The sequence below is a fragment of the Zingiber officinale genome, chromosome 6B (assembly GCF_018446385.1).
Source record: "Zingiber officinale cultivar Zhangliang chromosome 6B, Zo_v1.1, whole genome shotgun sequence".
Taxonomy (NCBI): Eukaryota; Viridiplantae; Streptophyta; class Magnoliopsida; order Zingiberales; family Zingiberaceae; genus Zingiber; species Zingiber officinale.
In genome coordinates, this window is record NC_055996.1 from 129151449 (window position 1) to 129164067 (window position 12619).

General features: G+C 37.7%; 1 protein-coding gene across 1 annotated transcript; it reads right to left on the bottom strand.

Annotated features, from left to right (window-relative positions):
• Positions 1-9852: 9852 nt before the first annotated feature.
• LOC121989497 (pentatricopeptide repeat-containing protein At2g06000-like) lies at positions 9853-12133 on the bottom strand. The gene has a single exon (XM_042543584.1). It carries the CDS (start codon positions 11914-11916, stop codon positions 10252-10254), a length of 1665 nt encoding a protein of 554 aa, XP_042399518.1. The 5' UTR covers positions 11917-12133; the 3' UTR covers positions 9853-10251.
• Positions 12134-12619: the final 486 nt, after the last annotated feature.

Consider the following 12619-nt stretch of genomic DNA (forward strand, 5'->3'; position numbering starts at 1 on the left):
CTTTTATTATAATCATCATGATTTACTTGAAATCAATCATTTCCATGTATATGACGACGACCACGATGAAATTTTTGTCTGTGCTATTGCTTATCATTTTTACAAGCTATCTCATTCACTTCAAGGAATGGACTAACACCAGTTGGGCTGGTCTCATGATTTTTCATCAAAGCTCGTTGTTTTGCTGATCAGCCACGAGAAGACATGTAATCAACTCAGAATATTTCTTGAAACATTTATTTCTATATTGTTGTTGTAGGAGCATGTCAGATGCATGAAAGGTAGAATATGTTTTTTTTTCAACATATCTTCATCGATAATTTTTTCACCACATAATTTTAATTTTGAGCTGATTCTAAACATAGTTGAGTTATATTCACTTACAAATTTAAAATCTTGTAAATGCAAATGAATCCATTCATAAGGAGCATTTGGAAGGATCATGGTTTTACAGTGGCTATACCTTTCCTTCAAATTATTCCATAACTCAAGTGGATCTTTGATCGTCAAATATTTGATTTTCAATCCTTCATGAAGATGGTGACGAATAAATATCATTGCTTTTGCACGATTTTATAAAGATTCCTTATTTCTATCTTTTATGGTGTATCTAAGACCTATAGCATCCAAATGAATTTTCGCATCCAAAATCCACAATAAATAATTTTTTCTCGAAATGTCAAGAGTCACAAACTCTATCTTTTAAAGATTAGATATGGTGAGAATCTAATACAAAGAAAACTAAATCATTAATAATTATTATCTTGTATCATATATATTTACTAATAAAGGATAAAACATGATATAATCAAAAGATGATTTTATAACATAAAATTGTAAAATATTTTTGAAATGTTGCAAGTCATGCAAATAAGTAACTAACTAATAGTTAATTGGACAATAGTTAATAAAGCATGAAGGAACTATAAATTTAACTTCTTAACATGTGAATAATTTTGATGGAGCATATATATATATATAAACAAAGTAAAACTCTCGTGGATAACTTTTTGTGAAATTATATAAGCAATTGCATATGAAAAGGAAATATTATTAACCTTTTCTTTTCTCTTTCTCATCTATGAAAAGCATACATACATGGGTATTTATAGGTACATAACCTTTTTGACACTTCCATGCTCATGTATTTACATAAATTAGGGGTTTATAAGAGATGATGGGTTATGAAGCAATGAGAGAGTTTATGGAATATTGGAGTTTCATGGATATCTACATACATATGTTATTTTACAATAAAATCCATTTTCTTTAAGGAAGAAAGAAAATGTGAGCGGGAACTGTGAATTCTGTCCTCTCATAAGTAATGGATCATCTTATAAAAATCTAAAGGACCCCCCAAAACTTGTTTTTCAAAAAAATCAAATGGACCTCCTCCTCCAAAGGCGAGTCTATGTACATTCGAGGGGACAACTACTCCACTCAATTTTTTTTATTAGTATCATTATAGTTTATAATTTTATCCCCTTATTTATACATTTTACCCCTCCTAACATAAGTTCAATAGTTTTATATATTATTGACTTAATGCTTGTATGGTTTCGTATATTGAGAAAGATATTTTTAATAGAATTGATAATGAAACTATTATTCAACGAGCTCAGATCATGAGTTCTCATCGTGAACAATTGTAATTTCAGTGTAAAATTTTTTTAAGGTATATTTATTGATTGTTTTGAAATTATACTATATTCCTGCTTCACTTCTGCCCTCCTCAAGATTTTAGCTTGAAAATACTCTTGGATTTAATGTTATTGTAGAAGCTCCCTATAGCTATTATAATATGTTTAAAGTGATTTCGTGATAGCAACACCGCTAGCAAAGCCATTAAGGCCGATCATATGCACACAATTTTTCTGGCAATGACGTACGAGAGCAATTCTTATCAAGCTAGTAGATAGGCTCCATAACATGATGACCTTGGAAGCATTGCCCGCGGCTAAACAATGGAGATTTGCAAAAGAGACTCTGGAGATCTTTGCTCCCTTGGCTAGCAGGTTGGGAATCTTGGCTTGAAAGGAACAGTTGGAGAATTTGTGCTTCGAGTATCTCCACTCGGATAAGCATAGAGATTTGTCAATCCGCTGTATATATATGCTCCAGCAAAATGCTGATGAAGCACAAGTTGCATCAGCATCCCAAAAATTAGGGAAAGTCCTAACAGATGAAGGTGTTAGTTACCACGTTCTTTGTAAAAGGCAAAGAGCTTGTATATCATTTACTCGAAGATGGTCAAGTAAGAGTCCATCTACATGTCCATTTTAAAAAGGTTATTGATGTAACTACGACTTCTAATTTTTGTTAATGCTTATTTGTAGGAAAAAGTTAAACATGGATTAAATTCATTACATCAATTGCTTACGTTTAATTGTCGATAACAAGGGAGATTGCTATAAGGCTCTAAACATTATAGACTATGGCATGAAGTTATTGGAAGGTTCAAAGACTACATAGCATGTCCTATGTTTAACGGGTGAGTTATTGTTGAACACCATCTGCTCGATAAGTTTTTCCTTTTATCGTACTGATATAGATAATTCCTTACAAGTATCAATCCTCGCACACAGTCGTAAGGGGTGAAGAGATGCTTTCGCTAGAAGTTCAGATCCGAATAAAGGAGATGCGCTTGCAGGCAGAGTATGGAATCTCCGCCCTTTGGAGATATAAGGAGGTAGCTACAGCCACCACTCATTTGCGCTTTGTTGGAAATGTAAATGAAATAAAGAGGTGAAGACAAAGAGATTCTATTATGCATGAGTTGTTAGTCCCATATTAGAAGTCTCTTGGTTTTTTGTTGGTTTAAATTATCGCAAATACATTGATATTGTAAACATATATATGGTTGATATTGTAAACATATATATGGGGAGAGACTTTCTCACGTGTGGGTGTGCAGGGATGGGTGCAAATCTAGGGTCCGAATTTGCACTGAACCAAGTTGACTTGTGTGTGAGTATAACTTGTGCGAGTCAAATGTCGGACCAGTCGAGGCAAGATTTACCCAAGTGAATAAACTAACGTTTTACCATCGAATCTCTTTTTGCTACCTGCTCAAGAGGATAACGGAATCATTAATATGAAATTAATGTCGATTCTATAATGTCTCGACATTAATGACGACATTGAACTCATTAATGATAATTTTATAATGTCTCAGCCGTAATGACGACATTAAACCTATTAATAATGATTTTGTAACATCTCGACATTAATGAAAGTATTAAATCCATTAATAATGACGTTAAACCCAGCATTAAATGACCATCATTTGGTTATTCATTGCAGGCAAGGTGAGGACTATTATATAAGGAGGTTGGATCTTGAGCAAAGAATAAAGAGTAGCGGAAGATAAGCTAGAAAGAGAGCGAGAGGAAGAGTAGGAAGCGAACTTCTGTCCACTTGTATTTTCCCACAAAAACTCTCTCAGTTGTACATCCGTTCGGCTAAACTACTCGTGATAGCACTCGGACGCATTCTCACTTCACCACGAACAACCAGTGCTTGGTTGCATGTGTGATTTTGTCGTTGTATCCTGGGAAATAGACGACCTAAGAGAACCTCGAAGCACAGTCATAGGTGAGGCGAATCTGTTTCAAGGAAATTACGTTAAGCACAAGTCTCGATATTTTACTCAGTGAATTTCCTTCCTGACTCGGTGATCGACTCCCGATTTTACTACACACTGCGTCAACTCCGCAACTTGAATCATCGGAAGCTTGGCAGAACCAGCCCAGTTGGCAGCCTAAGATTATCCACTCATGTCATCTTAATAGATAAGTTAGAATTAATTTGTGTAATTTCAATTCAGTAATTTTTCCCAATATCTCCAACAACAGATTGTCCAAAAATCTTGAAATAGACTTCGTTCTGTTGAGATGGCTACAAAATAAAATGTTGAAATACAACAGACTCAACAAATGAAAGCCCCCTCTACCTGATTGGAATTGTACCAATCAACTACGGGGAAAGGCCAAAGAAGTTCACTGGATTGAACTTCAAGAGGTGGCAGCAGAAGATGCTCTTCTACTTGACCACACTCAATCTGATTTGGTTCTTGACCGAGGACCCTCCCAAGCATGCTGAGGATGCTGATGCGCATACCATTAGTATAGTGAAGGCATGAACTCACTCTGAGTTCCTTTGTTGAAAATACATCCTCAATTGCCTTACTGACATGCTATACGTTATGTATAGCATGAAGAGAATGACTAAGGAGCTGTGGGAGTCCCAAGACAAGAAGTACAAGATGGAGGATGCAAGAGCCAAGAAGTTCATCGTGGAATAATTCCTAGACTATAAGATGATTGACTCCAAGATGATGATTAGCTAAGTCCAGGAACTTCGGGTGATCTTACACGAGATCCACTAAGAAGGGATGGTCCTGAGTGAAACCTTCTAAGTGATTGCTAAGCTGCCTCCTGGCTGGAAGGACTTCAAGAACTACCTGAAGCACAAGCGCAAGGAGTGAACGTGGAAAGAACTCATGGTTAGACTTTGAATTGAAGAAGACAATAAGAGTTCGGAGAGGACTGTTCTCTTAGGCTACTGTGAAAGCCAACGTGGTAGAGCATTGTCAAAACTTGAAACGGAAGGACCACACTTTAAAGGAAATAATAAACGCTCTTCTATTAAGCTTTGGATTGCTAGAGTTCATGTGGAGGGAAACTGTGTTAACAGCTAATTATCTTTTAAATAAGGTGTCCTAAGATAAGAGCTCTTATGAGTTGTGGGATAGAAGACAACCGTCCTACAAATATTTACGAATATGAGGTGTCTTGTCAAAGTTTTGGTGTCTAATCCAAAAAGGATTAAGATAGGACCAAAGACTATTGATTGCATATTTATTGAATATGTACATAATAATAGTATGTATCAATTTTTTATATATGAGCCACAAATACCATATATACACAAGAACTCGATAATAGAATCAAGAAATATCTCGTTCTTCAAACATGTGTTTCCGTATAAGACCCGAGAGGAAGCTAGCTCCTCAAAATAGGCATATGAAACACAAGTTGAAGATGATGATGAGCAACCAGTTGAGGTTGAGCTTAGACGGAGTGAAAGAGCCCGGGTATAAAAATCCTACATATCGGATTTTATCACTTTCATGTTAAAAAGTGAGTCTCGAAATTACTCAAAAGCAGTAAGCTCTTCTAATGAACTTCACTAAGGAGAAACAATTACATCTGAGATAGAATCTATCTTACAAAAACACACTTGAGAACTTGCGGATCTTTCTCCGGGAAGTAAACTATTAGGTTGCAAGTGGATTTTCAAGAAGAAAATGAAGTCATATGACACAATTGATAAGTATATGGCCAGATTGATAATCAAAGAATACTGACAACGAAAAGACCTTGATTACTTTGATACATATTCTTCAGTGTCGAAAATAACTTCCATTAGAGTGTTGTTGGCTATTGTAGCTCTATGAAATCTCAAAATATATCAGATGGATGTAAAGATAGTCTTTCTAAATGGAGATTTAAACGAGGACATCTACATGGAGCAACCTGAGGGGTTTTCTATATCAGGACAGAAAAACAAGGTTTATAGATTGGTGAAGTCATTATATGACTTGAAATAAGCACCAAAGCAGTGACATAAGAAATTTAATAATGTCATGAAGGAATATGGATTCAAGATTAATGAATGTAATAAATATGTCTATATGAACGCCACAGAGAATGACTACGTCATCTTGTGCCTATATGTAAATGACATACTTATCATTGGGACTAATGATAAAATAATCCACTAAAGATATGTTGAACTCAAGATTTAGTATGAAAGACATGACTTAACTAATATGATTTTTGTCCCCAGGGCGTAGCACAGATGGGGAGTGCATGGTTCTGTGGCTGAAAGGTCCAAGGGTCGATCCCCGGGGTGTCACTGCCTGGGGTTAACGTCTCCGCCATGCACTTTCCACCTGTGTACTTGCATTTATCTCCCTCCATATCCGTGGGACCGGCTCTAGGGGGGCCGCTAATGTGGCGGTTCCACATTTTTTTTCTTCTAGGAATCAAAATTTTTAGAAGAACAAAAGGACTTATTCTTAGTCAATCTCATTACATGGACAAGATTCTTAAGAAATTTACTAACGGTGATACTGTGTTAGCACGAACGTCGATAGATACGAGTCAACGTCTATCAAAAAATTGAGATAAAAGTATCTCTCAGATAGAATACTCTCGAGTGATTGAAAGTCTGATGTACCTTATGAGTTGTACATGATCAGACTTCGCCTACGCAGTAAGTAAACTGAATAGATATACGAGTAATCTTGGTATAGATGAATACTCTCGAGGGATCACCTATATGAGAAAGAAGGGGGGTCGCTTTGAAGAGAATTGGAGGCACAATTCTTAGAGCTTATCATAAAATCAGGCGTTCTCATGGCCAAGAATGAACACACTCATGAGAACTGAGTTGCATCAGGGAGAGTCTTGGGTGAGATTTGTCAATGCTTACATAGATGACAGAACAGTTCAAGGACATCATGTCTACTGTCAGCCAATATCCAAACAGATCTTCATAAGGAAAGATTCAAAGGATAAAACCTACCTATCCTATACTTGACTCAACTGTTGAATGTTATCGCATACCTTGTATTGCATTCATGTGGAGGATTATTGAAAATGTGAATTGAATAAAGAGGTGGAGACAAAAAAGCTCTATTATGCATGGGTTGTTAGTCCCACGCTAGAAGTCTCTTGGCTTTATTATTGGTTTAAATTATGGCACATGCGTTGATATTGAAACATATGCATGAGGAGAGACTCTCTCATACATAGGTGAGTAGTGGTGAGTGCAAATCTAGGGTCCGAATTTGTACTGAACCAAGTTGACTTGTGTGTGAGTATAATCTACGCACGTCGAATGCCTAACCAATTGAGGCAAGATTTGCCCAACCGAATAAACTAATATTTTACCACCGAATCTCTTTTTACTACCTACTCAAGAGGGTAACAGAAACATTAATATGAAATTAATGCTCGACATTAAACCCTTAATGGTGACTTTGAAACATCTCAACATTAATGACAACATTAAATTCATTATTAATGATTTCGTAACGTCTCAACATTAATGAAGACATTAAAATCATTAATGATGACATTAAACCCAGCATTATAATTGGTCATTCATTGTAGAGAAGGTGAGGACTCCTATATAAGGAGGTTAGATCTTGAGCAAAGAATAGAGAGTAGCGGAAGATAAGCTAGAAAGAGAGCGAGAGGAAGAGCAAGAAGCGAACTTCTGTCCACCTATATTTTCCCACAAAAACTCTCTCAGTCGTGCATCTGTTCGGCTGAACTACTCGTGATAATACTCGGGTGCATTTTTAGTTAGCCACGAACAACCAGTGCGTGGTTACGTGCGTGATTTTACTATTGTATTCTGGGAAACAAACGACTCGAGAGAAGCTCGAAACACAGCCGGAGGTGAGGTGAATCTGTTTTAAGGAAACTACGTTAAACACAGACTTCGGTATCTTACTCAGCGAATTCCCTTCCCGACTCGGCGATCGGCTCTTGATTTTGTTATGCACCGCATCAACTCCGTAACTTGGACCATAAAAAATTTGGTAAAATCAGTCCCGATGACAGTTTTAGTTTATCCACTCAGATCAATTCAAATAAGTTAAAATTAATTTTGTGTAATTTTAATTTAATAATTTTTTTTAATAACTCCGATAACATATTGTCCAACATGCTTCAAATGGTAGAATGGGCGAGATGGGTTCTTAGTTGGCATTGTGAAACGCTGAAACAGGAACACTGTGGATCGTTGGGGCAGGCCGGTGTGCCGATTCCCTTCTCACTCCGATGACTGCCCTTGCGCCTACACACACCAATGCGGCCACAACAGACCGATTTATATCATAATAATGGAAAACGAAAAAGTGTGCTCCCTTTAGTAGGGCGAGGATTCGTGCTCTCTGGCACGCAAGCTTGACGAAGCTAACCCCAAGGATTTGTATTATTGATGCAAATACAAACTGCTAGTGTTTATAGTCCTTTAATGGGGTCAAGTGATCTCATTGTGTTGGTAAAGATGGCTCGCAACATACAACTCTGCATATTGTTTGTGCTCAATGTATTGTGATGTACGAGGATCAAGCATGAACACAAATCTTCATTTCATGTATATTCTTTTGTAAAGATTCTCTGTTACTGTAAAAAAAAAATAATAATTACACTCATCCTAGATGCCTATTTGCAGAGAGATAAATTACGGAGTCAGTTTATAGTCAATCTTAAGTGGTTAAGAGGTGAGATAAATTTTCTCTCCGAGAACATGCATCTATCAAAATTAATCTCTATCTTATTATAACAAATCTATCATCCATTATTCAACTGGATACTCCGTGAAGACAAATTCTATATTATTGTTACCTACCATCCATGCCTACATTCCTATGCTATAAATTGTGATGTTGCAATGCCATGCTGCTCAATCATTGCATTATGCAAAATCTCAAGCATCTACGAGACCTGATGAGTATCCTCTTGGAAAGGTACGGTAATTGAAATATGAGGTGTTGACATATGAAATTTTAAGATTGAAATTTGGCACGTCCCTTTTCCCATAACTTAGCCAACTGAACTAATGGCTAATAATTATTTATGATTTACCTCCTCCGTATTGACCTAAGGACACAGATTGACAAGGGCATTGGAGGAACGAATCGTCTTTTGTCACGTGAGTAATTATAGAGGAGTGCACAAACTATCCTGACAAGCATCACTACTGAAGCAGGAGAAGAACCTTCACCTACTGTGCCTTTGTCGAAGAAACAGCTACCATGTTAACCAACTGTAGTGCCTTGTTCTTTTTGTGAAACGAGTTGCGGTCCTCATCTTTGTATTGACCCGCATTGTAAGAGAATGACCCGCATTGTAAGAGAATGACCTGCTCCACCATGGCCGAATTGTTCAGCGAGTTAGTGATGTGCCTAAAGTGGCATGGAAGCCACCTTCGACTCCGCAAATCAAGTCCTTGATGATCTCAAGTAATCAAAATACAATACATTCAAATGGAAACAGACAGCTCAATTAAAATACAATACATTCAAACTAACGAGGTTTTAAATGTTCATACAAGAAATTTTTGTAGTGATTCAAGAAAAGTGATATTCAGTTCCAAATAAGAAGTCCTCTAATCTATATTCCATGAAGAGCAAGTTATTTTTACGAGCTTTCTTTCAGAGGAAAGTGTCGCCAGATCGAAAGAAAATCAAGTGGTTCCTTTAAACTGAAAAGGAAACTATTGAAATAGACAAAAGTGATATTCAGTTCTTTTTTCCATAGAATATTGCATCTGTTGTCATGTGAAATGAGGGTTGTTTATCCAAATTATGTCATAAACATTCGTGTCTTAGATTTAAAGAGCATGTGCCCATGAAACTGTATTGTGTATTTATGTGCATATGAATTGCTTATCTATACAAACTTGCATCAGAAAAATTAACAAGAATCAAAATAGCCTATAGAAGTGGTTCAAACCATTAGAGGTACCTTGACACATTACTTGTTAAAGTAGTAAAATCCAACTTCAAAAAGAATGCAAGAACAGCTCGGTTGAGAAAATTCTTATCAAAATACAACAGGATGCTTCAAATACAAAGAGCAAACAATTCTTTGCAATATCACTTGTGTGCGGACACGGAAAAAAACAGCCATAAAGTTGGAAAAATGCAAATCTTTTTGGCATGAAAATGCCAGCACCAAAAATTTTAAACATAGGCAGCATAAGTAGTGAAATTTCACCTAAACACTTATTTTAAACAACTGCAACTTGTATAAGGAGAGAAAACAAAAATGAAACCTTATAATGTTGAATAGATCTTGTTTTAGTATTCTCCGATCTTGTTCATATTATCTTCCGTGAGTGTCAAATCAACCATTTGACAGAAACTCAATAGTATTCATGGATCACAGCAATCACATTACCCAGAAATTAAGTGATGGCACAAGGCTCCTAAAGAAACACAAGAAGTTGCAGATCATAACAATGTGCTTCCCACACCTGTCAAAATCTACATTTCTTGAGAAAACTGCAGCAGAGATCAGTGACCATAGAATACCACAATGAGTGGTTTAACTTTTTTATTCGATCGGTTGGTTCTGTCAATTGTGACCTTTAAAGGGTCCCCTGCTCTGTGATGATCATCCTCATCATCGTATTTCAACATTTCAGCACCGAAGACACCGTTATCACTTAAATAGCCACTGAAATATCCATGCTTTTACCAATGGATGAATGAATGTCCTGAAGATTTGGTATTTCAAAATTTGAACCCCTTCCAGAGGCAAAAGACTTTATCTTGTTGATTTCATGGGGAATCCCAGCCTTTAAAAGACATGATATTAAAGAATCAACTGTTATGCTATCCGGAGTACATCCTGAATTAACCATTTTCTGGAAAATGGCTATGGCTTCAAACATTCTTCCCTTCATGCAGTGTCCAATGATAAGTATAGTGTAAGTATATTTGTCTGGAGTGCAACTCCTTTCCTCCATTTCTAGTAGAACTGAATTGGCCTCGTCTATGTTGCCAACCTTACAAAGCCCATGAATGACAGGGTTGTAAATGAAGGCTCGTGGCACAACATCTCTCCTGCCATTCAGTACCTTCAGAAGATTTCTGGCATCACCCACCTTGTTCTTCCTGCACAAACAATGTATAACAACAGAAAAGGTGTATGCGTTAGGCTTTAGTTCCCTCTGATTCATCTCATCCCAAAGCTTCATTGCATCATTGAGCAGTCCACTTCGGCAATACCCATCAATCAATGAAGTAAAAGTAACAACATCAGGTGGACAACCACAAACTAACATTCTCTCATACAAAGAAATAGCAGATGGCATATTCCCCATCTTACCATAACCATTGATAAGAACATTGTATGTTATCCTGCTAGGTTTGATTCCAGCACCAATCATCTCATCAAAAACCTGATATGCCTCTTCCATCTTGCCGATTTTGCAATAACCAGAAATGACAGATGTGTATGTGACCACATTTGGCACCGATGCACTATCCGATCGGACTTTTTGCAAAATCTTGTGTCCATTATTAACCTGATCGGCTCGACAGAGCCCATCAATAAGAATGTTATAGGTAATAATATCTGGCACGTAGCCAAAGCTCTGCATCTGGTTGAAAACCTCTAATGCAGTATCCATGTCACCTACTCTACTAAGACCCTTTATGAGTATATTGAAGCTACATGTATCAATGGATAGAAACTGAAAGCCTAAATGCTGTCTCAGAAGAAGAACGGCATCACTAACTCGTTCTTCCCTTACTAAAAGAGTTAGGAGCTTGTTGAAGGTGTAGGCTTGCAAGCGGTATCCGTATTTGGAAACTGCAGCAAGAAAACCAGTGGCAAGGTCGAATTTACCGGCCTCGATACAGGAATTAGCCAGAAACTCCACGAAGGAGCCATCCACAGTGTGGCCCTCGCTCGCCATTTCATCGAACAACTTCAAAGCGACATCTTGGAGGCCGGACCGGCAGAGGCAGGAGATCAGGAATGTAAAAGCTTGGGGAAGGTGGACGACGCCGAGATCGGAGCGGCTAAGGTAGAAGAGTCCAAGGGCGGATAGAGGATCGCGGAGGCGACGCAGGGCGGCGAGGACGACGGAGGGGGATAGCACTGGGCGAAGGGGGGAGAGGCGGGGTTCGGCCGCGGCGGGAGTAGGGGCGAGGCGGAAGATGGTAGAGACTATCTTGGCGATCCAGAGATCGGAAGGGTCGGGGCTGGGTTCGGAGGCGGTGCACAGGCGGCGGTGGGCGGGGCAGGCGAGTAGGAAGAGGATGCGGCGGAGGCGGCAGCGGCAGTAGCTCACGGAATGGTGGAGCGGGGCGTGTGAGAGCATTTGAGGCGGTCATGGAAGCGGGCGCTGCTCACCATGGCCGTGGGGAGTAAGCAGGCAGCATGGTAGAGAGACTCCGGGGTGGACTTTGAGAGACGGTGGCGGTGTTACCTTAATTGTAGTGGTACGAATATTAGGGCTGCTGGAGGGCGTAGAAAGGAAGAGCAGGACCTAAACGGAAAGATGCGAAACTTGGGGTGGTCGATTCTAATTTCATAATGAAATACAAAAGATAAACCAGGCTGGTAACATGGAGTCTGGATTAGGATAAATTGGAACCCTGTCATTGCACCATAGTCTTGGGGCTACTAATTTCATGAGGACATAGTCATGGCGTTAAATGGGCAAGAAAGGGGAAAATGATAAGAAGAATGAGTAATATTATTTTTAATAAATATATTTTAAAATTTTTAATATTATCTTTTTAAAAACAGTAAAAATTATTTTTTTAGAAAGTAAAATTATTATTAAATATAATAATAATAATTTAAATATTTTAAAATATATTTATTTAATATGATATAATTTTAAGATAATTGAGTGGATTATGAGACCAATAAATAATGAGGGTTAATGTTAAAAGAAATGTGAGTAAAAGAGATATGTTGTTATAATAAATATGTAGTAGTGGACCCTATGCTATTTAATAAAGTAATAAGTATTATAATAAGGGTAGGTTATGGATTATCTAACAAATCAAGTCGGT